At 40.6% G+C, this 25142-nt stretch overlaps 1 protein-coding gene across 1 annotated transcript in view; it reads left to right on the top strand.

Annotated features, from left to right (window-relative positions):
* The first annotated feature begins 428 nt into the window (after positions 1-428).
* sdk2b (sidekick cell adhesion molecule 2b) overlaps positions 429-25142 on the top strand; it is a 268384-nt gene continuing 243670 nt past the window's right edge. Inside the window, exon 1 of the mRNA XM_039616015.1 lies at positions 429-1505. Coding sequence (XP_039471949.1) covers positions 1367-1505 — 139 coding nt within the window. The 5' untranslated portion in view covers positions 429-1366. The remainder of the gene's footprint in view (positions 1506-25142) is intronic.

Here is a 25142-nt window from a genome sequence, read left to right as displayed (position 1 = left end):
CTCGTCTTCCTCCTTCTCCGACACACAGAGAAGATAACATGCAGCAGTTTCAGTCTTGGCTGTGTAACGACTTAGCACACCCATTTACGCCTTTTATATTCATGCCATGCACCTCAAATAGCATCGAGAATTACATCCTGTAGCCTCAGCGAAAAAAGGAAAAGAGCAATACAGAAAGTGCTACAAAAACATACAGTATCATAGCTCAAAGTATTAAAATGCAGCCAAAATATAAATCCCTCTAATGATACCACGGGGGATAAAAAGTACTACAAGGTCAGTAAACTCAGACACATTAGCCTATAAATCCCTGCAGAAATATCATAGTGATTTCTCCACAGGCACCCTAAGCACCACTACATTCTTGGCAGCACAAGCCGGACGCATGCTCCTTAAATCATTTTAACAAAGGACTATATTCATTCCACCTTTGTGTGATGTGGAAAGCAATAAAATCCTCTCCTGAAACCATGTGCTTGGCTGTATTGTAACAGGAGATGTGGTTTTGCGCATGGCCGCATGGTGGCATCCTGCGCTGCGCTGCTGCTGAAGCATCAGATCCCAGCGTTACCTCACGAAGAACCCGGGACTCGTCCTCATCCGAGGCACCGGCAGCCGGGCTTTCCTCTACGGCACGGCTCCCACTCTCATCCTGTGACTGTGTGCAAGTTTCTCCCCCCACCGCCCCCCATTCTCCGCTCAGCGAACTGCTGTAGTTCTTCTCCGCTCCTGTCAGAGCAAATTGGCGACCTTGACGGTGCGCTCTGGGGAGGAACTTTACGGGGGGTGTGCTCCATTTGTGGCGCTCCTCTTCAGAAAGGAAAGGATTCGAGGAAAAGTCTGTTCTGTGCTTTGCAGAAGAAGAAAAGAGAAAGAACAAAAACACCTAAGCACTCCGTCGGGGACAAGGCGAAGGAGGAAGTTTTTAAGTAAAGAGAAGAAGACGAAGAAAAAGAACAAACCAGCATCTCAAGGACGCACGACGTGTAAGTGGGGAAAGGTGTTCTATGAGGTGCAGCTTTCCTTCTTACAGGTGCAGCAAGAGACAGACTGTATTTGGACTTAACCTGGATTCATCTGATTGAGTTGCATCCTTCAGAAAAACAAACGCGCTCTGTTTCGGTACTCCTACGGAAATATTTTACCATCAACGAGGCTCGTGGAACTACAGCGAACTTAGACTGTAAAACACACACACAGTTTGACCGAATTTCTCCGGTCGCCACAGGCTACGGCAGAGGCTTGGTTTTGCGCTCCGAGATCGGTGCGCTCTGCTCGACTTTAGTGGTCGCAGGTCCTCCTGACAGAGAGAATCAAGCAGCAGGCGAACGGCACCACAGCCACGGCGGGACTCGGCCACTACGGCATGCTTAAAGCTCACCGGGCACTTGTTGTCCAGTCCTCCCGGTTTGGGACCATGTTTGAGGACTCCTTTAACAGATCGATGTGGCGCGTCGCATGGATTTTATTTTTTTCCTTACTCATCCACTGCGCACAACCTCAAGGTAAGAAGAGTGCTGGATCGCCACTGTACCGATGAACCGATGAGCCATCACACCGGCCCATTGGTGTTTGTAGCTACCTGCTGTGTTAGATGTTAATGTGGAACCCTTTCCGGTGTGGTGTGGCACCGGATTTTTGCAGTCTTCATCCTTTTGCACGTAGCCCACAATTTTCTCATTAGGCTTCACATCAGTGACACGCTGAGTTCTGTTAAATGTGGCACCACTTTCACGTTTGTGCTTTAATAAACATTTAAAATAGGCTGTTTTTCCCCACACTTCACGTATATCAAACTTCATTGAGTTCACCCACACCGATGTGGGTGAAGTCTAGAATCTAATGAGACACATTTAAGGCTTCTCAAGTTTTCAAAAAAGACCGTTTTAACGAATACTCTTATTTATTTATTTATTTTATACTGCTGTTTTTTTGTTTTACAGTATGAACATGTGTAATGAGCCCCTCTGATGTCACGTGCCATTACGAGCCAAGCTGTTAAAATGTTAAGCTGATTAATAAGTACAAAATAATTAATCACTCTTCCCCTCAGGAAACTAAACTTTGCACGGCAAACAAGCGCGGCAAACAAATACATACATATTGAAATGCAACGATTAGAGCGGGCACACAGACGTAAAGTATCAAATGTTGAAAATTAATTGGTTTTCTGAGAATTATGCAGCCTGAGCCGAGGGAAGCACCAGCCAAGTGTGGCAGTTCACAGGGAATCGGTGGCGGCGTTTTATCTTCTTTTTTTTATTATCTTTTTTTTTTTTCTCTTTTTCATGAGTGGTTGCCCGAGAACGACTCAAATTCTCAGCGCAATAATCCCACAAGATCTCCTGTAATATTTCTGTGGAGACTCGGTGCCCAGAAAGAGTCTACTGTAACCTCAGGCATACTTCCTTTTATTTTTACCCACCTATCACAGCCCTGCAAGGTGTTAATTTTTATGCTGTTTTACTAAAGTCTGTTGCTTTTTTTTTTTTTACTATTCTAAAAGAAAACTTGGTTGCTCCGGTAGATTAACGTGTACATTACTGTCACTTTGATTCAAACGCACATTTAGTGGGGTCAGGAGTTTGCACCATGGGTTCTTGCTGTTGCTCCAGGGGTTCCTCGCTTAAGTAGAGCCTGGAAAATTGCTAGAAAATGAAAATGGAAACATGATGAACATGACTGAGGGTTGTCCTCTTTCTTCACACTTCAAAGCTTCATCACACACTGCACAAAGTGGAACTCTTGTACTGTGTCTCGTCGACCTCTCATTCAGGCATGTTCAGAGTACATATGTTCAAACATATGTACTCTGAACATGGATCAGGAGACACTGACAGTCTCAGGATGACAATCTTCTCGTTCTTTGCCTTCCTCTGCTACACCACCTCCGCTCAGGTAGTTGGGATTCAGGTACTGATGGCTCTATGAAGAGAGAGTATTGCCGCTCAAGATAGACTCTAAGCTCTTGTGGGGCTTACTCAATAATACAATGTAGGAAAGATGAATTAAAAAAAAAAAGTGCACACACAAACAAACAAGGCCGATATCCATCATTCACAGGGGTATATCCCAGCGCTTGACATTTACAACAGATTGATAACTCATGTGTCCTAGGGATTAGGAGTCCTGACATTGTTGTTTCCTCTTTCTCTATAACTGCTTCTCTCCTGCTGTTTGTATCTGATTCTAGATGCTTTGCCCCACTCTTCTCTCTTTCCCTCTGAATGCTTATTTAACCAAGCAAGTTAAATAAGAACACATTATTTACAGAGGTGGCCCGGGGAGAATGTTTTGCGAGTTTTTCTGTGGTTATGCACTGATGCATACAGAAATTATGCATGCATGTGACTATGTATGTTGGGGATGAAGGCTTGCAATCACTCCCACTCTCTTTCTGCTCAATCCATCCAGCAGCAGCTCTCAGATTCCATTACATAGTCACTCTTGGGTCAGAAAATGTAGGATTTAATTGGACTCTCTTCAGACCATTCAGAGTGCAGCTCGTTGAAAGTGACCCCAGTGTGGGATGCTCTCTTTCCACCCGATGATTAAAGAACATGATGAGGCAAGTAGCCTGCCTCTGGATGGACATGTCAGCCAGTGCTTGCCATATTTTAATGACCAGTCTGCTAAAACAGCTTTTTAACGATGGGAGAACAGCCTTCATCAGACCAAAGTGCTATGAAGTCTTGCTTTAGGGCTTGGTGAGCAAAGAGGGATCTTCTTCGGTCCTTTTATTTCATACATTGTCATTCATCGTCATTGTGTGGCAGGGAAAAGAGTAAAAAAATGTCTCATTATTAAATGATGTACATCAGGATTAAAGTGATGGCAAAAAATTAGCATTTAGTCCATCAGTAGTTCTGATTATATCCAAAATAGGAAAGCATTCCGTGGTTTAAACAAAGACCCTTTAACTTTTAAACACCTTATTTTTGGTTACTGACACATAAGCACACTCTTTTCTTGAAATTGAATAAAAAAGCCTTTCTGCAAACTCAGTCTGGATATTGTGTTTAAAGTGACAGTTATAAGAGCTGTCTGGTCTGTCCCACTGTTCACTCTCATTCGCTTACTGAGGTCATGCCGAGACAATGCTGGGCTCGCCTGCTGGTTTTGTCATTTCTAACATGTCTATTTTGGAGCTTTGAGCAGCAGGGGAGGACTCTATTGGAATGTCATGTTTGGCACAGACACATCGGCGTCACTCAACGTCTCCAGATTATGTTGACTAGCTACAGCTCAACTCGAGGAGCTTCGCAGGGACTTCAGGATTTCATTCTGTCAGAGGAGTGGCACTCAGATTAACATTAGTAAGCGTGGTTATGACAGGGTGCGTGGCGCTACTAGGACATGGCGCAGGAATCAGCCACAACATTTTTAGAGCTGTGGTGTGTTTGTAGCTTAATGTATTGGACATGAATCTTGACACAATCATAGAAGTGCAGTGTGTCATCTCCATTTTCAATCTTAGAGGAAAGTTGATTGAAATTGTGTGAATGAAATGAGATGGTCGCCTTTTGGGAAAAGCTCTTGACTCGTTTCGATGAAAGTAAAATTTAACACATTCTTATTACAAGCAACAAAAAAGGGTGCATAACTGAAGGTGATCATCAGATATTTTTAGTAACTTAATCAGTTGCTTCAGTGAAGAAGGTGAAGCTGCATTTTCAAGGGAGAAATGTTGAGATAGAGATTTTTGCATTTTTGTTACCTTGATGTGACTCATCTTTTCCACTAAATGGTCATTGTGTGTTTTATTTGCCCCCACTTGAGAAGGTAATTTCCAGCCCCTTTGGAGATAAAACTCAGACTGCAAGTGTCTGAAACACTGTGAGCAAGGGACACTTTACATCAAGACTATTAATCTATTTCCCGTTACCCTTTACAGTCAGCTTTGGTCTTTTGTGTATCACATTTTTATTAGTAACAAGTACACACGTTCTTTGTAGGATTACTGAAACTTATTGTTATGGATTTGAACAAAGTTGAAGTAAGTGAATTGAGCTAAGCCAAAAAAAAAAGAAAAAAAGAATCAACTGAGATTGGACTGAGAATGATTTGTGGAGACAGAGGGGTTGAGAGAATGTCTCCAGACTACAAATGTCCTGATTTGTCACTCATCTTAATTGACAGACTGGGGATCTCTGTTTCCTTGTAGCAGCTGTGCCCTGTGAAATGATTTTCAAAGGGAAGGAGAGGAAAAAAAGCGAGGCTGTCGTAGATCCCTGCAGCCAGCACTTTGGCAAAAGGTCACAACATATCGCTTTTAGTATTCAGGGCTGGCAAGAAAACTCATGGTCAAAGTCCAGTGATAGATTTCTCAGAGGGATGTCTAGAGTTTCACTGCGCTACATTCAATAAAACAAAACTACCCACCGAAGGTCTCTAGTAGTGGCAAGTCTAAGAGAGAGGTGTAACTAAAGACCTTCTGTTTTTCTCTCTGGATAGCACTTTCAGAGCTTTTTGAAGTGGGACTTTTATTTATTGATCTTGGCCCGATTTTCCAGTACCATACAGCCAAGAAGGTTAAGAGTGGGACTATGTTATTAAATTGCCACACATAGTATTTGAAAATTTATGACAGAGCGTACTAATTGCTTAAATATATGTTAAAAAAAACACTTCAAAGAGAAATATCAAGAAACACTCTCTGCACACTATCAACGTGAGAAGTCTTCGGTAAACTTGTATTGCTCACACGTGGTACTTTTGCTTGAGTCAGAGGCTATTCTTTAAATTGGACAATGAATTATTTAATTAGGATGAACAATTCTTCGTGGTGTAGAACCAACAGAACATGAACTGTCACTTCCCCGGAGAATCATCGCGGAGGGAGAAGAATAGGAAGAGGAGGAAAATGATCCTGATTATGGTTGTCTGCTGTTTGATCTTTGTGACAAAATAGTGTAAAAATTGATGCGCTTAGATGGGAAAGAAAGGATGAGAGTTTAACGTGAAGTGAGGTGGCATAAAAATGGGGCCACCAACAGTGGCTCCCTTCCTAGAGGGTGCTGCAAAGTAACAATAGTAAGGAATAATCAATACCATTTCACAACTTTCTGTTCTGTGATTGCTTCCCTAAATTCCCCCATTGGCATGCCAGACACTCTCCCTTTTTTTTCATTTTCAGTTCATGGAACATTGTAAGAAGTTTAATCCTAAAATTTCAACCAGCTCCTCTCTTGGAAATAGCTATGTAACCTCAAAAAGAGGCATTTTTATTGGAAAATTGGAAATTTCAGATTATGCTATTCTAAGTGCTGTGCAGTCCAGACAGTTTGACCAGAACAAACTGAGGCGATGATGTAGTAGCCTAATTCACAAATAGTCTCTTTAAGCCGCTGTCATTTTGCCCACTGCCTGGAACATGGCACAAAGGAGTCTGTTTGCCATGGCTGTCCTATTTGTCTTTGCATGGTTATTAATTTGGCTTCTGGGAATGGGAAAAGAGGCCACCCAGACCAGCTGGGAATTGTCAGTATACACTGAGAGAGACAAGGGTCATTGCTGAATGACTGAAAGCAATTTGAATATTTTTGTGAATCCAAAAACAGAGGGTGTACTCTTCTCCCTTTTGGCTTTAGTAGTGATGATGAGTTGGCTTCATTGTTCAGCCATATAGTCTAATTGGGGCAATGACTATACTGGATTAAACCAGCACTGCTGACTGTCTTTTTTTCTCTGACATGGTCTTCTTTGATCATTCTGCTTTGCACTAGGCCAAGTTAGATTACCTGCACAGAAATTATTGCTCCATTTGTTCCTCGTGTTTGTGAGTGCACATTTTCATGCACAGCAGAAGTTGAAGGTGGTTTGAAGAATGTATTTGTAAAGGCTGAGCTTGTGCGTTTTTTGCACCTTTATTTACAGGTGTTAGTATTTACCCTTTGATGTACGGTATGGAGAACACTGATAGCTTACATGTTTATTGTACTTGGCTTTTCAGAAAGAACACTACAGTGTTTTTTTTTTTTTTTTCCTTTTGAAGCCTCTGCTCCTTTCGATCTACTGTGTGTGAGCTGGAACAATAAAGCCTCAGCATGAACAAGGTTTATGCACTGCGAATGGATTGAAGGATTTACAGTAGGGCATTCCACCTTGTTTTAATATCACTGTGCTGAAAGCATATCCTGTGTTTTTCATATTTGCTGAGGCAAGCCAAGCCACACTTGTGCACTCTCACAGCTTGTTAAATTAGCATCTGGGGGCCTTCTGTACTTCTGTGCCACACACGTGGGATTCCAATGCACAATACCTCGTAGTGAGCATGATCGGCTCTTGCTTACGTCCTTCAAATTAGACTCCAAAAGGACTTCAACAAAATAATAAGCAGGAGGTATGAATGTGATTACAGACTTGAACTTTTCCCTCACTGTTTAAGTGGGACATTATGCACCTCGCAACACGCAGGGGGGGGTCACAGTCAAGGCCTGTTTACCATCATCATCCCTCATCTGGCTAGATGGAAATGAGCACAGACCTTAGAGTGACACTAGCTTCAGGAGGCCCCCAAACCCAACGCACTCATGTGGATCCTTGTGTGTTTACAATTGAAATGCACTCAGATTGGCTGGAGGCTTTGGAAACCACCTATGAACCCTGTAATTGCTGTTCCCCGGGGGATGTGTTTTGTGTGAGTGTGTTTGCCGGTGAACTATGAATTTGAATGCATACATTAGCTCTATGGGCTTGTGGGTGTTCATCTGTTTACAAGCGGTGGCCAGTCTAAGCCCACAAACCAGTAAGCAGTCTTAACTATCACATCTCTGGCATACACACCGGGTTCCCCTGGAGCTACAATAATGTCCCCACTACTAGTTCATGGAGTTCATGAAGGGGGATTAAATTGGAAATGCCCACAGCAATACATATCTTATAATAAAAGGGACCCGGACTAAACTGTTCCTCCTTTCTGCAAAGATTTGCACCACTGGCATTACTCTGCGTTGAAGAAACCAGATGACAAGCAGATCATTTTAAAGACTTGGATAAGGACGGTAGAGGGTCTGATCGATTCTGACAATCACGCCATTTTTAACAGACATCTCATCAAAGGCCCATTCTCTTTTTCGCCATCCCATTACCCGTCTATCCAGCACTTGGATCCACTGCCTATTTACCCATCCCATGCAGGAATAATGGGCCTTCACCCCCAGTTGGATTAATCAGCCATAACCATATGCTACCGTGTGCAATTATGCTGCAATTTTGACCATGGGGAAACAGCTGTTGCCATTTGAAAGGGTGGAATAAGATTGTAATTGCCTTAACTTTGATTTGTAGGGTGCTTTGATTTGATGAGAGAATACATTTTTATGCTTTACATAATAATATTGTAGAATGAAGAGAACTATTAGAACATGAGACTTTTTCCACTTCCAGATGCATTTGAAGGATAACCTTGCTGTTATGAGCTATTACTCACACATTATATACAAAATGAGTGTGTTTATTCATTTGGGTCTGAATGGGCTTTCTATTTTCTAAGGCAGTGTTTTAGATTCAACCATCTAATGACATTTGAATATGTTTGTGTGGTGCTGCTTTAACATTTCTATACAGGAGATTCTTCTTTCTCTCCAGGTATCGCATCAAAACTGGTTTCTTTCTTATATGAATAAGCATGTCATGCATTTCATCTTCTAGGCTTTTCATTTACACAGAATTGGCTGCATTTGGTCACAATTGTTGTGTAGGACTGGTCCAGTTGGAGAAACATGCTAAAGAATTTCAGGGAAAATGTGAACAGGTCTGTGTGTATCACTTTTCTCCCAGTACAATTGGTTGATTGTATAAATAAATTGGTACTTGGTAAGCTTATTGTGTTCAGTTTTTCACTAATTTGGATGTCTACCTCCTTGAGAATTTTCTGCTGAACAGCAGCAGAGGATAGTGCATCCTTCCTTTCTTGTTGGTCTTAAGCTCGAGTGAGAGGCGGCAATGTATAGTCTATACTGCTTTACCGTAGAACAAAGCACTAATGTGGAAGTCATCATTCTGACAATTTTCACAGCTAATAAGCTATCCCAGAGCTCATAAGCTGCACACAAACAAATAGATTTTCTTTAAACCTCACAAATGTATAGCATTTCCTAAGAAAGCAACCAGGACATCAGAGTTTTATATGTCAGATAGTTTATAGAACATTCTGTATATCGCTTAATTTTCCTGCCTCATTTTTGCCACTTGCCTGTGGCGTAGAAAGCACTCCTTTAATTTTTCATATACCCGACAATTACAGGCTTTATTTTCTAAAGCTTTAAAAGAAAAGTATACTAAATGATGCATTGCAGTTGCAGCTCTGCAGTTGCTAATTTGTTTCTTTGTGTTAATATGTTAACCTTTTAACTGACTGAGAGGTAAAAACCAGGAATGGACTAATGGGATGCCTTTTTAATGCATTAGCTGTGTGGGATTGAAATTGTCTTCCTTTTTTAATAGTGCAATAAATGACTCCTTCGTGACACTTCTTTGAAAATTGTGCTCAAATTCATGAAACATTGTTCTTATTTTCCTTTTATTTGTTCTTTTTAATGCTTAAGGGCCAGTCTCAAGAGATTTAAGGCATGGATCCCTCAATAAAAAATGTCTTACATCTCTGAAAAAGAATGTTCTGGCATTTTTGTTTTTGCACTGATCATTGACGCCTCTGATATTGCTTTTGAAGAGTTCCTTTGACTCCTGCCAAGCTTCATGTAAACACCAAGCACTGTTGAAATTATTTTTTTTTGCAGATGTAATTTCTAAATGTTGTCTTATGTGAAAAGAAAGATAGTCAAAGATGGAATGAGGCAGAGGGAAAAGGAAAAGGTGATCGCAGCATCACCAATTAACTGGAAGCTAATCAAAGCCTTTATTTGAAACTTTTGTGAGTCTGTGTGTGACATTTTTGTCCCTTGAAGGCTGACAAGCTCCTGATTGCTTTCTTAGCCAGCTGCTCATCCATCACCACATTCAGCTACCCTGCTGGTATCATCTTAAAGGCTTAGAATCTGATATCACCTTCTAATTGAGATTCCTATTTTATCTGTGACTCTGAAAGGTGGAAGAAAATGTTCCACTTTGAAAGAAAGACATACTTTCATAGCTTTTCTGTATACTTTACACTTGAGCACTTTCCTAAATTTAGATTAGATTAGATTAACATCTTGATCATCATTTGCTTGGATAGACTTTACACATGACCAAATTATTTAACACTCTTAGCAGTCAGCTTAATGGGAATAACCCATTGATAATTGAAGGTGGCAGAGTGAAATGGATGTTTGGACACTGGGCTTTGACCTCGTGCATTACTTGTGCTTGACCTCAACTTAAGGACACTAATTGTAGCCTTACTGACACCGTGCACACATTCACTGATGCGATACCAGATCACACATTTGTAGACGCACACACATAAAAAACAAAACCTATCCCACAGGTTTGTGACACAGAGTGAATCACTCTCAAAGCTGATCAGTGCAGGCGGCAAACTCTCCATCCATCTTGATTTGTCAATAGCAACAATTTTAATTACACCTGAGTGCTGTCAGGCTGCCAAACTGGGCGGGGAATATTGATTCAATCCCAGTAATTGATTAATTGCTTTGTATAATGGGGCAGTTTTCTATTGAATCCCATCTCTTATTTTGCCATTCACTTCATTTTGTCATTCTATGTATTGTGTTAACAGAGTGAGGTGTTCACCCGAAGACAGAGTATTTTTGTGGCGTGCTTGTAAAGAGGTCCCTCCATATTTTAGTCTAGCAAAAGTGGCATATTAAGGAGAAGGAGCCCTGTTGTTACTGTACAGCAATAGATAACCACTAAGTACTGGGCAGGCATTGCAGTACATCACTGCAGCCATTATGTGACAGTTAAAGGGGGTGAGAGATTTGGAGCCACAGCTGCCAGGGACCTTTTACTCAAAACTATAGCTTAAATTTGTGTGACTGTTTTTCACAGCACTCCACTGTCTTGTGAAATGGCCTCCTACTTTTATATTGCCATTTGAGAAGACAATACATACTAGTGGTAAAAGAAGTGTGGATGGCCCAGTGTATTGGCCAGTGCCACAGCTCTCTAAATCCTTCTTCCTGCCTAGCAGAAATCTTTAAAACTGTTATAACGTGAGAGAAGTAAAGAGCTGCTCTGGATCCCGACCCTACAACCATAACAATACCACTGAGCAGACTAGCTTGAGTTTACATGGAACAGAGTTGCTTACCTTTGTCTTTCATTTAGTACTCCAAGTGTTAGTCAGACCATAATTGTACTTGTTAAATGTACCATAAACACTATAAAGTAGTGCAGTTCAGTTTTGATAAACTCCCTATGAAACAGCTGATTACATTTTAAAAACGAGATAAAAACAGGACTACTAATTATGGAAGTTGTAAAAAGCTTAACTCCCCAGTGACTTCACTGACTGTAGTGGTATTTGTGCGGTCACAATTTAGATTCCAGCGTGGTCTTCTGGGTATTTACACTGAGTGTGGGCTTTATTTAAACAAAGAAGTTAACGAGTGTTTTGACAGTGTTTGTTTCTTGTGGCTGTTTTTTGGGGGCTGAGGGTGAGGTGGGTAGTTACAGCAGAAATGATGACTAATGGAAAAACTGAATATGGGGAGGAAATACCAGATCGACCAGCCATTCATCATCCTAAGTTTGCGTTGTACAGCACATAACAAAGATGAGACAACAAGTCATAAATAATGATACGATTAAACAGAATGCATTTGGGTTTCTTTTTTCTATTCTAAATACACATTTCTAAGTCAAAACCAAACAGTCACTGAAAATTCTTAACTTAATTGATTATGTTTGCTCAAAGCACAAATGATTAGTTTAACCACCCTTCAGTAGTGTCTTGCTTTGTTTTCCTTGCCCAGAAATCCCATAATGGCCTGCTTAAAGAGAATCTCATGAGAGGGGTGTTCCAGTGTTCATACACGACATGTCATCGCAGTTTTTTTTCTTTTTTGCATGCATCGCATACGCAGTAGTTAGTTGGATATTGAATGTTCATTTTCTTCAAACAGTAGCTTTAGTGATGGTAATGGTGAATGAGACATTCTGATCATTGCCTGCATACCCAGTTTGGTACTTTTGTGTATATACAGTATCTCCCAAAAGTGAGTACACCCGTTTTGTAAATATTTTATTGTATCTTTTCATGGGACAACATTGAAGATATGACACTTTGATATAATATAAAGTAGTCATTCTACAGCTTGTATAACAGTGTAAATTATATAACTTGTATAGCCATTATTGCCTAAACCGCTGGCAACAAAAGTGAGTACACCCCTAAATGAAAATATCCAAATTGTGCCCAATTAGCTATTTTCCCTTCCTGGTGTCATGTGACTCATTAGTGTTACAAGGTCTCATGTGCAAATGGAGAACAGGTGTGTTGAATTTGGTGTTATTGCTCTCACACTCTCTCATACTGGTCACTGGAAGTTTAACATGGCACATCATGGCAAAGTATTCTGAGGATCTGAATAAAAGAACTCTACATAAAGATGGCCTAGGCTATAAGAATATATCCAACACCCTGAAACTGAGCTGCAGCATGGTGGCCAAGACCATACAGCAGTTTAACAGGACAGGTTCCACTCAGAACAGACCTCGCCATGTTCGACCAAAGAAGGTGAGTGCACGTGCTCAGCGTCATATCCAGAGGTTGTCTTTTGAAAATAGATGTATGAGTCCTGCCAGCATTGCTGCAGAGGTTAAAGGCGTGGAGGGTAAGCCTGTCAGTGCTCAGACCATACGCCACACACTGCATCACATGGCTGTTGTCACAGAAGGAAGCCTCTTTTAAAGACAATGCACGAGAAAGCCTGCAAACAGTTTGCTGAAGACAAGCAGACTAAGGACGTGCATTACCTGTGGTCTGATAAGACCAAGATAAACCTATTTGGTTTAGATGGTGTCAAGGGTCTGTGGCGGCAACCAGGTGAGGAGTACGAAGACAAGTGTGTCCTGCCTACAGTCAAGCATGGTGGTGGGATGTCATTGTTTGGGGCTGCATGAGTGCTGCTGGCATTGAGGAGCTACAGTTAATTGAGGGAACCATGAATGCCAACATGCACTGTGACATACTGAAGCAGAACATGATCATCATCATGGGGCCACGGGACAGAAGTCCAACATGAAAACAACCCCAAACACACCTCCAAAAAGACGAGTGCCTTGCTAAATAAACTGAGGGTAAAGGTACTTGACTGGCCAAGCATGCCTCCAAACTTAAACCCTATTGGGCATCTGTGGGGCATCCTCAAATGGAAGGTGGAGGAGCCCAAGGTCTCTAACATCCACCAGCTCCACAATACGATTAAAATATTTACAAAAATGTGAGGTGTGTACTCACTTTTGGGAGATACTGGATTTGATCACTGTTAGATAAAGCATGTGTTGGTAGAGGAGAGTGGTGTACTCAATGGAAACTACAGGGGGCTAAAAGATGTAATCCTGTCTATGAAAGTTCTGTACAAAAAATTGCAGAAAATATGTGAGGTGTCCTCTGTGTTCTTTGATGTGTGTTTCTTTTTAATGTAGAGTCAGAGAAAAGGTGAAGAGGTCTTTTTCATTGTAATGGCAACACTAAAGAAAATGTTCCTTGTCATGGCCACATAATTTTTCTTTCATTCCTCTTGGAACTTGAACACACCACCTACTCACAGCTTCATTACCCTCAGCAGCACACGATGCACATGTAAAAATGCATCACACTGTGTGGAAAATGGCAATTTATATTGTGAAGCTTAATTTGGAAAAACAACCCAAATGCATGATGGCAGGGTGCAATGCACATGTATCACATAAACAGGTATGAAACTGAACAAGAAAAGTAAAAATGCTGCTGTAGTTTGTTTGAGCGATTTAGTTACTTAATACACCCATGAGAGTAGTGGACCACCCAGAAAATGTGATGACAGTCTCACCTACATCTTGTTGCAATTAGCCTGGAGACTGAGGAAGCATTAGGATCATTGTTACATTTTGGAAACTGACACTTAAAATTTAAAATGTTGAGTAGAAGGAGCAATATCTTAAAATATTACTAGTGATGATAAATATTTACCCATCAGCTGAAATGATGTGGAGGAATTATTTAGATCCTTTCCTGCAGTAAAAATAGCAATACCCCATGTGAAAACACCTCACTACAAGAAAACTGTTACTAGCAAATTTGTATATGGCATTTTTGGTGTTTAAAGATTAATGCTACTGCTTCATTAATGAGCCTGTGTTGTAGATGAGCTTTTTTAGAGTTTATTTTACATTTTTTATGTTGCGTTGGATAATTGGTTTTGTCTCCAAAAGAGAGATCAGCATCTCATGAGCTCAGAAAAGATGTGTCTCTTTAATAGCTGCAAAATAACCACACTCAGACAAGATGTGAACTGTGTGAGGAAGTTGAAGAAGTTGCCATAATCTGAATCTCCTCTGTGGAAGCTCTGCTTCACTTCTTTTGTTGGTCATACATCTTGACCAAGGTGATTAGAGATTAAAAGAGATTTGAGATTGTAAATCACAGTGTAAAATCATTATTTTGTTTCTAAATGCAGATCTGTACATCATGCTTACATGAGTAAAACATGCACAGATAATGAAAGGTGAGCCCACAATGGTGTGACACAAGCACACAGGTCTCCTGTCAGTCTCAAAGAGCACAGGTTTACTCATAATGTCCATGCACAGAGTGCCAAAAAGTGCTGCTATGTCTATAAAAATAACAGGGACAGATTCATTGTCTAGTACTCAAGAAAACCTCATAGGCAACAGTTAATTGTGGCCACAACATGGCAGTAATTTCCAGGATGGATCAAAATGGGGACCGTGAGATCCTTTATAGGACAGCATACTCTTCTGATACTTAAGAGAGGTCGATTTCACGTTGACGCTTAATTAACCGTCTGTTTTTAGATTTAACTGGTCATGCAATGATTGCCTTGACTGCACGTCACTGTCGTAACAAAGCAATAAAGCAGTCACATTTTTCACTACTGTCTTAGCTGGTACTGGCTGAGGAGATACTACAGTGTCTGATCTAAATGCTTCTAAAACATGTAAATGAACCTGCTTTGGAGTTGGGATGCTTTTTCTTTCACCTTTAATAGAACCACAGTAGGTTAACCTTTGCCCCGATTGCAGCCTTTGTGTAAAGCTACCTTTAAAACATTCCTAACTTACCGTGAAATGAGAAAATATGTGAAGTTGTTATTGATCCTCTTGTTTTACGCTGCCTTACACTGCATAGGGGATTCACTGTTTGTTTAGACGGCTGTGCAAATTAGATTACAATGCTGCTTTTGAGGAAGTTCAGTATATTTTAAAAATGATTTTCCTGAACTGCCCCCCAATGTTTTTTTAACATTGCTGCTGGCACACTTTGGTCAAACAGCCAAAAACCAATGGACACCTCATACTCTAGAATATGACTTGTAAACCTGAATATCCTGAATATTTGCTTCAGAGAAATGATTCAGTTTTCTATTTGTGCATTCAGTAGGCACTATACGGTGCAGTGTCCTGGTTCCTCACAACTGTCATTCCTTGGCCTCTGCAGCTGCTGCATTGCCCCCTTAGGCGCAGACACACATAGGCCTTAATCTTTTGTCAGGTCCTTCTGAGCGTTTTCAGATCCCCCAAAATAGATCCGTGCCCACAATCCGTCATGGCCAGTGGAGTCAGATGTGCTTGCTAGGCTGGAAGACACCGTCACATCAACGGACATAGTGGTTCACTACAGCTGATGAACAAACTGACAAACACAAACAAGCCGTTTGATCTGGTACAAACAGAGAGCTTATGGGATTCCTGTTTTACTTTGCTACATCCTTGATTGACAATTTTTTCCCTGTATGACTGGAGGAATGGGCTTGGAAATTTGATTGACAGCTAGGATCAGAAACTACCTGTCTCGGTATGTTATGGGAGGAAGCAGACATGTAGGAGGCGTAGGGTTAATGTTGGCAGCTATCAGCTGGACTGACAGACCAGATTGACATGGTGTATTTGTCTCTGGCTCCTCTGAGAGAGAATCTGTTGGACTGCAGCAGCTTCTCCAGCCAAATCCAGCCCTGTTGTTCAGTCAGGGCTTGAGGGGCAGCTGTGAGAGCCGTGGGCTGTCAACTGTCCATTGTATGCTCTGCAGGTACAGGCAGGCAAAAAGAACGAGTTTGATTTTTTTTCTTTTTTTTTTTTTGCCGCAAGGTTCACTTCAGTGGTATCCCTTTTTCTTGTTTTTAAATGAAGGTTGGCAATTATTCTTCTCTCACTCTTTCTCCCCCCTTATTCCCTTTCTGCTCTGCTCAGCTTCTTTCTTTGCTACAAGCTTTGAGGGATGAGGAGGGAAAGAGGGAAGATCAAAGCGAACCCGCACACTCTGCCCTCCAATATCATTAGGCTATCTCTGATGGCATTATTAGAGTTTCTGCCATGCACATGTGTGTGGTTTTGTGTGCATGTGCAATGCTATCCTTGCTTGTTTATGCATTCACATGCCTGTCTCCTTCTTTTTCAGTGTGTGTATATGTCTGTGTGTGTGCATGCATGCACACTTACGTTTGGATGTACATGTAGCCACTACGTGCAGTGCTTTCCTCTGGCATGAGGCCCAGTGCTGCCATTGGGCCGCCATGCCATCAGCCCTTGCATATTGAGCAAGACGTCCAAACTCCCCTTCAGCGAAGTGCATGTGGGAGCTGCCCACTGTTTGATGTCACTTCTGTTTTGTTGAGCTCTTTCCTAAACAATTCCTTACAGTGCAGTCATACATAGTAGCTGAGAGAATAAAGAAGTGGTATAACAGAAAAGAAAAAAAAAGAAGCCCAAAACATCTGGACCATCAGGAATAAATGTTTCAAACCTCAAACCAGGGATAAGGCTGGTGCTGTTTGATCTCTCACTTGACATCAAAATTGTCATTGAATATAGAAATAAATATAGAATCCCCTGTAGCTCTTCACTGAGCAGTTTAGCTGCCTTTATGTAACAATGGATTTTTAAAATTCTATGAATAATATGAAAGGTTTTTCTTATTCCTCTTAACTCATCAGTTATAAAAGATTGAAAAGCTAAATATGCTGTTTAAAACCCTTGTGAATCATTGTGGGGATTCTACCTCACTGTTTTCCTTTCATTTATTATAAAGCACATATAGTTGATATACAGTATGCTATAGTGTTTTTTTGTTTCTCTTTCCCCATATTCATTTTTAATGGCAACTCTTACTGAATATTTCATTTTTTTTGACATCACAGAATCCCAATCTTTTTTCCCATTTGATCAAATGTATAGGTCAAAATGGCCTGTCACTAGAGATATCATCTTACTGTGACTGCAAGTGAAATAAGTGAATTAAAATGAAAGGCACTTGGGGGCAGCAATTTTGGATGACTTGCTCAAGTACACATCATCTGTGGCATGTGAAATACGCTATGGTAATACTCACAGAACTTGTTGTGGCATAGGCCACCTCCTCATCTCAGATCTCAACTGTCTGTATATGGAGCTCTCCCCAAATCATGTTGAGACCTTTTTGCCTCCCACACATTTCAGAATGTGTTACTTGTGGGTTGTGGGCAAGTTGGGGGAAATCTTGCGGAAGCCATATAAGGCAAATGTTGATGATTTCAGTGAGGCTATCAATTCACAACTGAATATCTGACTTGCCGTTGGAGCTCCATTTTTCTACAAAGTGAGAATCCCTCCTGCATCTAACTTTGCTTTTCAATTCTTCATACATCGTCTTCTCTATTGCTTATTTAGACTGCATTGGGGCTCGACTAACTGAGGACTCATGTGAGGTGTATGCAATATCTCCTGTTTGTGTGCGTGCACTTGCATCTGTAATGCGCAGTTGGTGCAACCTTGCCAGTACCACAGAGCTCTATTGTATGTGAAGGGGCGAGCAAGCATGTAAGATGGAGGGATTGAAGGATTGGGAGAGACAGGAGGAAAGGGGAGGGGCAGGGAGACGGAGTCTGCACAGTTACTGAATCCATAAAGGATGAAAAGGGCCTTGGCAGGAGTCTTAAGGGACTAATAAAATAAAGTTCTTTCAGATTAGTTAGCTAATAGAGCTGTAACAAAGTGTTCTGTCTTAACGCTGAGGGGAGCATGGCCTCCTCTGTGCTCACTGTAATGTGGGTGGAGTGATGAGGCAAGAGAGGGTGGGTGGGTGTACGGGGTTAGGCACTAACAGAACACCTGCTGTGAAGGAGCCCTCTGGGTCTGGTTATTTAGTCAGAGTTGAGCAAGGAGAGGGAGCTACCTGGCATGAAATTACCCTTCTAGTAGCTTTAGTAGTTACTGGATGAAATCAGGGCATTGACGATGGTAGCTACAAGCTTTTTTTTCTCTTTTTTGTAAGCTTAAGGAATTTAGAGTTTTCTGTAAAGTATCACAGACAGGTTTTTTTTTTGTCTGCACTGCTGGTGCTTGTTTTTCTTAACACGAGGACACGAGTAAGAGAAACAGCTTTTGCATCATACTATGTCTAGGAGTGGACTGAAGTGGCCTCATCTTAACTTTGTTTCAATATTAGATCTCAAATGCAATTCTAAAAATGTGTAAAAACATGTCAGTGGTGTTATAAATGTTTGTTTTCCTGATACATTTTTTTTTAAAGTGCAAAAAAACAAAACCAAAAATGACCAGAAACTGAAAGAAGTAGTCGGGATAAAAAGGAAGGGATTTTTTTTGACAAAAATGTAAACACACGCATTGACCACAGAAGATTTAAAGCACTTCAGATTTCACAAGCAGGAGTAGCTTTCGCTGAGGCAAAACTGAAAATCACATTGACACCTTAATGGTAATAAAAATGTTAATTATGGAGGGAGCTGAGAGAGAGAGGAGTCATACAGATGTGAGAGTTTTCATTTTCATTCAAGCAAAGCCTACAATCAAGTTTTAAAATCTGCAGGGGAAAAAAAGTTTAACATTTAAACAGGTTTTGCAATGCAATTTAGTTTGTAGCTGTAAATGGTCACCGTTCATCTTTTGACATGTTACACTGGAAAGCTGTGATTAATTCTGTCAATGACTGCAAAAATGTAGCCTTTTGAGTTTTCAGATGACAGAAGGTGCAGTGCCTAATTTTTGACACATCCTCTCCAAGGCAAGAGTAACCATGCCTCAGCCTCTATCTTGCTCTGTCTCAGCACTTATTATAGTGAGGTATTGTGGTGACTGCACACTTTATGCATAGTGGATGAATGGAATGTTGTGCATGCACATGGAAGGCCATAAATTAAGATGAACAGTATATTGAGTATGTGCATTCTTTAAACAGGGACTGGACTGATTCTGTTGATAGGATTTGTGTATTTCAGCAAGTATGTGAGGGTCGGCTTGGGTCCAAGTAATCAGTCATCAGAGGGTGAACGCCAGACTCCATACGGACATCTGTGCGCCTTGCAATTTGTTGCAGCAGTCACAACACTACAGGGCATAAACTGTGTATTCCTCCTCCGCTGTGGACTCCATGTGGACTAAAAAAATAAAACTAAGAGAAGGGAAAGCACCTATTCACCTGTGGTGTCTGCAGGTGTTCGTGTCCGCAAGCGAGAATAATCCCAATTTAAGACAGCTCTGTGGCCTTAGTAACTGGAGGAGAGGAAAACACTAGTTTAAGTTGGCCTCGCTCTTCATACAAGAGGGGGAAGAAGAAAAAAAAGAGGTCAAGAAGAGGAAAACAGTTCTCTCCAGAAACTGAAGTGGGGCGAAAAGAATCCTAGAGATGACAATAACAGTAAGTGAGGAGCTTCCTCAGTGCTGTCATTATCACTGGAATAGTTAATGAGAGGCCTCTCAGAGTGGAGACTGATTGAGTGTATCATCTTCATTCTCTTCTCACTCAATGCGCCCTTAGTGTGATCCTACCCTTTCTTCTTTCTAGATATCCACTCTAACTGTAATTTGGAGAAATTTCTATTGCTCTCTGTTGCAATGAGTTGTGTTTCCTCCCTAACAATGTTAAAATGGTGGTTATCACCTAAAAAAAAAAGGGTTCCATTCAGATTTATGTACTTGATCTTGTTCATCAAGTAACAAAGAATGAAGTAGGTCTGAGGTAAAAGTGTTTTGATAATGAACCAAGTGCATGAAGTGCTCTACTTCAGCTCTGTTCACATGTACATCCTTTTTGATTGTGCTATTTATGCAGATGTGTATACAGTAATTAAAAAACAACAACGTACTTTTACTTTTATAAAGGTGTTTTATATAAAATGTCTTCAAGTCCCTTTATACTTCTTCAAAATCACATATTGAACGTACTTGTCAGCACCTTTGCTGGCAAGAGGGATGGGAACCTGAAAAGCACTAAAATGATGAGTTGAAATTCTAATAGTTCTTTTATGTGCTGTATTGGGACAAACACACAGAGAAGTAAAGAGGAACACGAGCAATTTCAGCTCTTTCCTAGAATCATCTTCCTAAAACGGCTCCAGCTTTTCTATTTTCCACTCATCAATTGTTCTGTTCAGTGAGAGCAGGCCTGCTCTAGTTCAGTCCACAGCAAATAGCAAACAGCTATTTGCAAGTAACAAATAGAAAATAGCTGTTTGCAAAGACACATTACCATAACTTTTTCTGTTATCTGCAAATTCTTAATTGTTATATTGTTAAAAAAGAGCTAAAAGGGGAGAAACAACAGCTTATAGGTGAACAAGAGTAAAAAAAAAAAATCCCCAAATAAATCAGCTTTTTTAATTAATTAATTGATTTTATCAAACTCGGCTGGGCTGCCACGTCCCCAGAGAGACCTAAATCGAAAGAAACATATCTGCAAATCTTAAACAGTGATGAAAATGAAAAAAGGTAGAGTTAAAAAAATCACTCGTAGAAAAACATTTGTTTGGCAGGTGGCGAAGACAACAATCACTAGTTGTTTAGTACACTAAAGAAGGTGGCCCACCGGCCAGCTCTTCTCCCAAGCTTTTGTACCCAGTGTTGATGGCTAAGTTGTGCCAGCTGCACACTGGCTTTAAAGGAGGAAATGGGTGGGAAAAAGTACCAGGGCACACCCACACAAAAACGCAAAGTTGGCCTCCTTAAGAGCCTTAACAGCCCCCATCAACACAAAATACAGTTTGTAATACAATTTGTAAAAGTGTATACTCTTTAAGGTATCACTTGCCAAGTTACTTTTACAGATTTAAACTGCTGTCTAAGCATGTTAGCAGTACATTATACACTTAACTACATACCGAGAAATGTATAGCATACATACAGAGCTTAGGTTCAGTATATAAAAGGACCCAAATGTAAACATGACAGGGAGATTATGTCACAAAGAAGTAAACTAAATTGTAATAAATTTACAGAATTTCCCTGACTGCCCCACCCCTGGTTAACTTTTTTGGTTAATTAATAACTTTAAAAAATACATAAATAAAGGGAACCAACTCCAAGCTCCAAACTGGGCATCAACCTGTCAAAAACAGAAACCCTAATTTAAAAAATATTCGTGGTACTGTACTAAGGCTCACGTTATGATTTGTGAAATCCCCATTCTCCTGAAATCTGTGTCAGTGACAACTTTCCTGCATAATGAATTTGTTAAGCAAATGTATTCCCAAGACTTTTTGCCTATATTTAGCTAATTCTTTATCCAAGAGAAAGAGAGGTATAGGGTTTTACCCTAGCATATTGCTTCATGCCAAATTGGAGGTCTTGGAGTTATTTTGTGCTTATTAAAATTAAATTAATTGTAATGATATTTTGTTCAGGACTTGCTATATGAGGGTCATTTACCCCTTTCTGATTTATTCTGGGGGCCTCTTGTTTTCTGTCAGTGCCTATCTGGAGTTCAGTCCTTGCCATTTTGCAGCACTGCTGCTTACCAGAAACAGAGGGAGTTTAAGTGGGGTACCATTAATAAAGACTAAAGCCATAGGCCACTGGTGTAGCTGATGCTGTAATGATTAATGAGGACCATTCTTTAGCCTCAGTGGTGGTATCTCTGTTGAATTAGGCTCTGATTATTTTGGCTGGGTCACACAGCCCAAGACTAATAGCTCTTAGACTTAGTTCATACTTCCTTTAGCTATCTCTGTCTTATGTATTTACATTAATTGCCACAACATATGTGTCCTCCCTATAATTTCATAGCCCCAGTTACGGCTCCTTTGCCCCATGGCACCATTTCTGAATAATTAAGATTTCACCATTAAAATGTGGGATTGTTGTGGCACCTTCTGAACTACAATATATTTTCCCTCCCCTAAGGGCTGCTTTTTTCCATTAGGACTTCATGAAATGGCTTTTTGCTTACTCATTATAATTTGGTTTTCAGAGCTGGATTGTAATTTGTTAGCCTGAGTAGGAGGAAAGAGGCAAGAGATGTTGGCATAACATTGCGTGGGAGATTATTGCTATGCCCTCTGCCCTCAAAGACATGCTCAGGAAATTGATTTATGAAATAAAATGCAATGCGAAGGATGGTAAATCTGCAGACTGACACTTAGCTATGTTATGTTTCCACCAATGACAGATAATGGGAAACAGTGATTCACTGGAGTTATCAGGCACTCTGCTCTTTGACCAAAACCCAATACTGGCCAATATTGGACTTGTGTTCTGTTACTATTGTTCATGTATAAACATTTTGGTTACATTTAGGAAATGCTGGGAGAAACAAACAGTGATTAAGGTTTAATTACTGATATGACTCAATACTTGTTTGCATTTTAGCCTATATGATAGTGGTTAATAGGAAATGTAATCCTTAAGGTTAGTAATAGTTCAGGTCTCATCATGGTCTGATGGTCTACTGTATGAAATGCTGTATAATTTCTGCTTTCTCACACGGTGGGCACGCTTCTTACATTTCACTCAATGGTGGCAGTGGGCATAAATTGTGACATTTATTTAAATTATAATAACCTATCCGATTTGGCTGCTGCAGTCCAAATTTGACACTTTATTTGCTCAGCTTTGTTCTCCACACTCTTGACTTTTGTCTTACTTCAGCTCGTGTTCCCTGCTGCTCTGCACAGCCAGCAACCTGCCCAGTTCTTCACCTGTTCAGTCATGCCCTCTGACCAGCTCAGCCTACTCTCACAGCTCTACATCCCTTTGTTAGTCCTGCTAATTAAATATCTTTTTTCTAACTATATATTTCCTTGATTTTTAAAAATGCCATTGGGTCAAAATGACCCTCCCTTGGTGGTTCCAGTGCTAAGCTTTGCCTTTTCTCTGGTGTTGTATTTAGTAGAATCCAAAGGTTTTTACGGTTAATACTAATGCAGACACAGGAACAGGAGAAGTGTTTACTAATCAAGTTTTGATTTATAACAAAAGTAAAAATGAAACTGGTGCAGACATTGTACCATAGCGACATGTATATCGGTATGTTGGTTAATGGGTCAGGTCTTCATGATCCATCACAAACTTGACTTTGTAACTCTTCTACTGAAGCCTTTGTTGAAAAATCTGATTTTCTGGATTATTTTGTCCCACCACAACAAATCGCATTTTTAAGATTTATTCAAAACACCATCTTATTATACTTATATACTCAGCTTATGCCTCTTTTGTTAGGATTTGTTAAGCTATAGTTTCTGCTTCCTGCTTAACTCCCAAACTGGCAGAAAATATTGGTTTCATTACTCAGTGATCGCCCACTCTCAGGCCTGTTGACTTGTCATTTTGGCTTCAGTAGTCACCATTCTGCTCCATTTCCTTAGCGGCAATCACACTGTCGGTATCTGAGATGGTGTTAAGCTGTGGCTCATTGCACCATGGCTGTGCTTGCTGGGCACGAGCCATGTGGAAACAGCGGGCATGCTTCTCTGGCCAGAGGGAGGCAAGAGCAGCAAGGAAAGAAGCAGTGTGGAGAGCAAGGGAAGTGAAGAGATCCTTTGCAGAACCTAACCTTGTATTTTTCCACTCAGGCAACTTTCTTGTTTACTGCTCAGCAGTGGCAGCATGGTTCTCTACTGGGCTAATTTGTCACCCCATAAAAAACAGGACAGCACCGGTGCACACAGAGCGGGAGTCAGTGAGCTTGTTATGTTCTAGCGAAGATGGGGAAGATGAGAGGAAAGAAAAAGATAGGCAGATATGGAAGAAGGAAGGCGAACCCGTGAATAACAGGTTTGTGCAACAAAAAGAAAATATGGGTCAGAAATGCAGACTAAATAAGGAAGATAGGAGAAAATGGGATGGATACTAACTTACCAGTCTGAGAAGAAGAGATTTAAAAATGGAACATTTATTTGTTTGTGTCTATGTGGGTGTGTGTGTGCGATTGGATGAAGGGGCGGCTCTTCTTTCATATTCTTTTGTGTTGTACTATTCAAGAGTAAGCTTGTTTGCTATTCTGAGGGTCTGCTGCTCATTAGAGGACCCTACAGATTTCTCTAACAGGGTGTGCTCAGCTGACATGGGGACTGCAAAAAATGACCGTGCACTCCAAACTATATTGCTGTCAAATTGATGAAATCGCCAAAACAATGATATGCTACTGTGTAACAACATCAAAATTGTAAATATTTTTTCTTTATTTGTTATCTTCCTTCATTTTTTCGCATTTTTGATCCAAAATGTTCATCCGTTATTTTCCCCCTTTCCTCCTCTCTATGTGCTTGGGTCAGTAATGAGCTAGTTTGGTTTCTCTTTCCAGCCACAGGCATATTTTTCCTCCCATCTCCATCATCCTCCCATCTCCCCCTCTCTTATGTGCTGTCTTGTTTTCTCTTTTTTTTTCCTCTCAATGCCTCTTCGCCCCCAAAGGGCTCTCCAGGTTGCTTTTTTTTCACGTTTAAAGAGGTTTAATTCTATTCCCATATGGGAGAATCCAAATCACTACACTACCGTGTGCTGTCTAGAGAAGTTGCTCATGTTCAGCCCATGTGGTCCTCATCTGTCTTACAGGTGTGAAAAATGTATGAGCACGTATCATTGCCCTCAGGCTAGACATAGACAGCATCACCCACGGCTCTGTGGTAGAATGTTTAAATGAGAGGCATTCTCTCACACTTGGGATATATCAAGATACCCTGAAATAGAAAGTGGGTGTTCAAGACAGAAACATCTAGAGTTGGAATGATCTAGTACTGAAGATATGTGAATATGTGCACTATGTTAATAATTAATACAATTTAAAACAGCACCAAATCCATGCATAA

The sequence above is a fragment of the Oreochromis aureus genome, linkage group 8 (assembly GCF_013358895.1).
Source record: "Oreochromis aureus strain Israel breed Guangdong linkage group 8, ZZ_aureus, whole genome shotgun sequence".
In the NCBI taxonomy this organism is placed as follows: domain Eukaryota; kingdom Metazoa; phylum Chordata; class Actinopteri; order Cichliformes; family Cichlidae; genus Oreochromis; species Oreochromis aureus.
The sequence above is the reverse complement of the archived record's forward strand: the minus strand, read 5'-3'. Positions and strand labels throughout refer to the sequence as shown.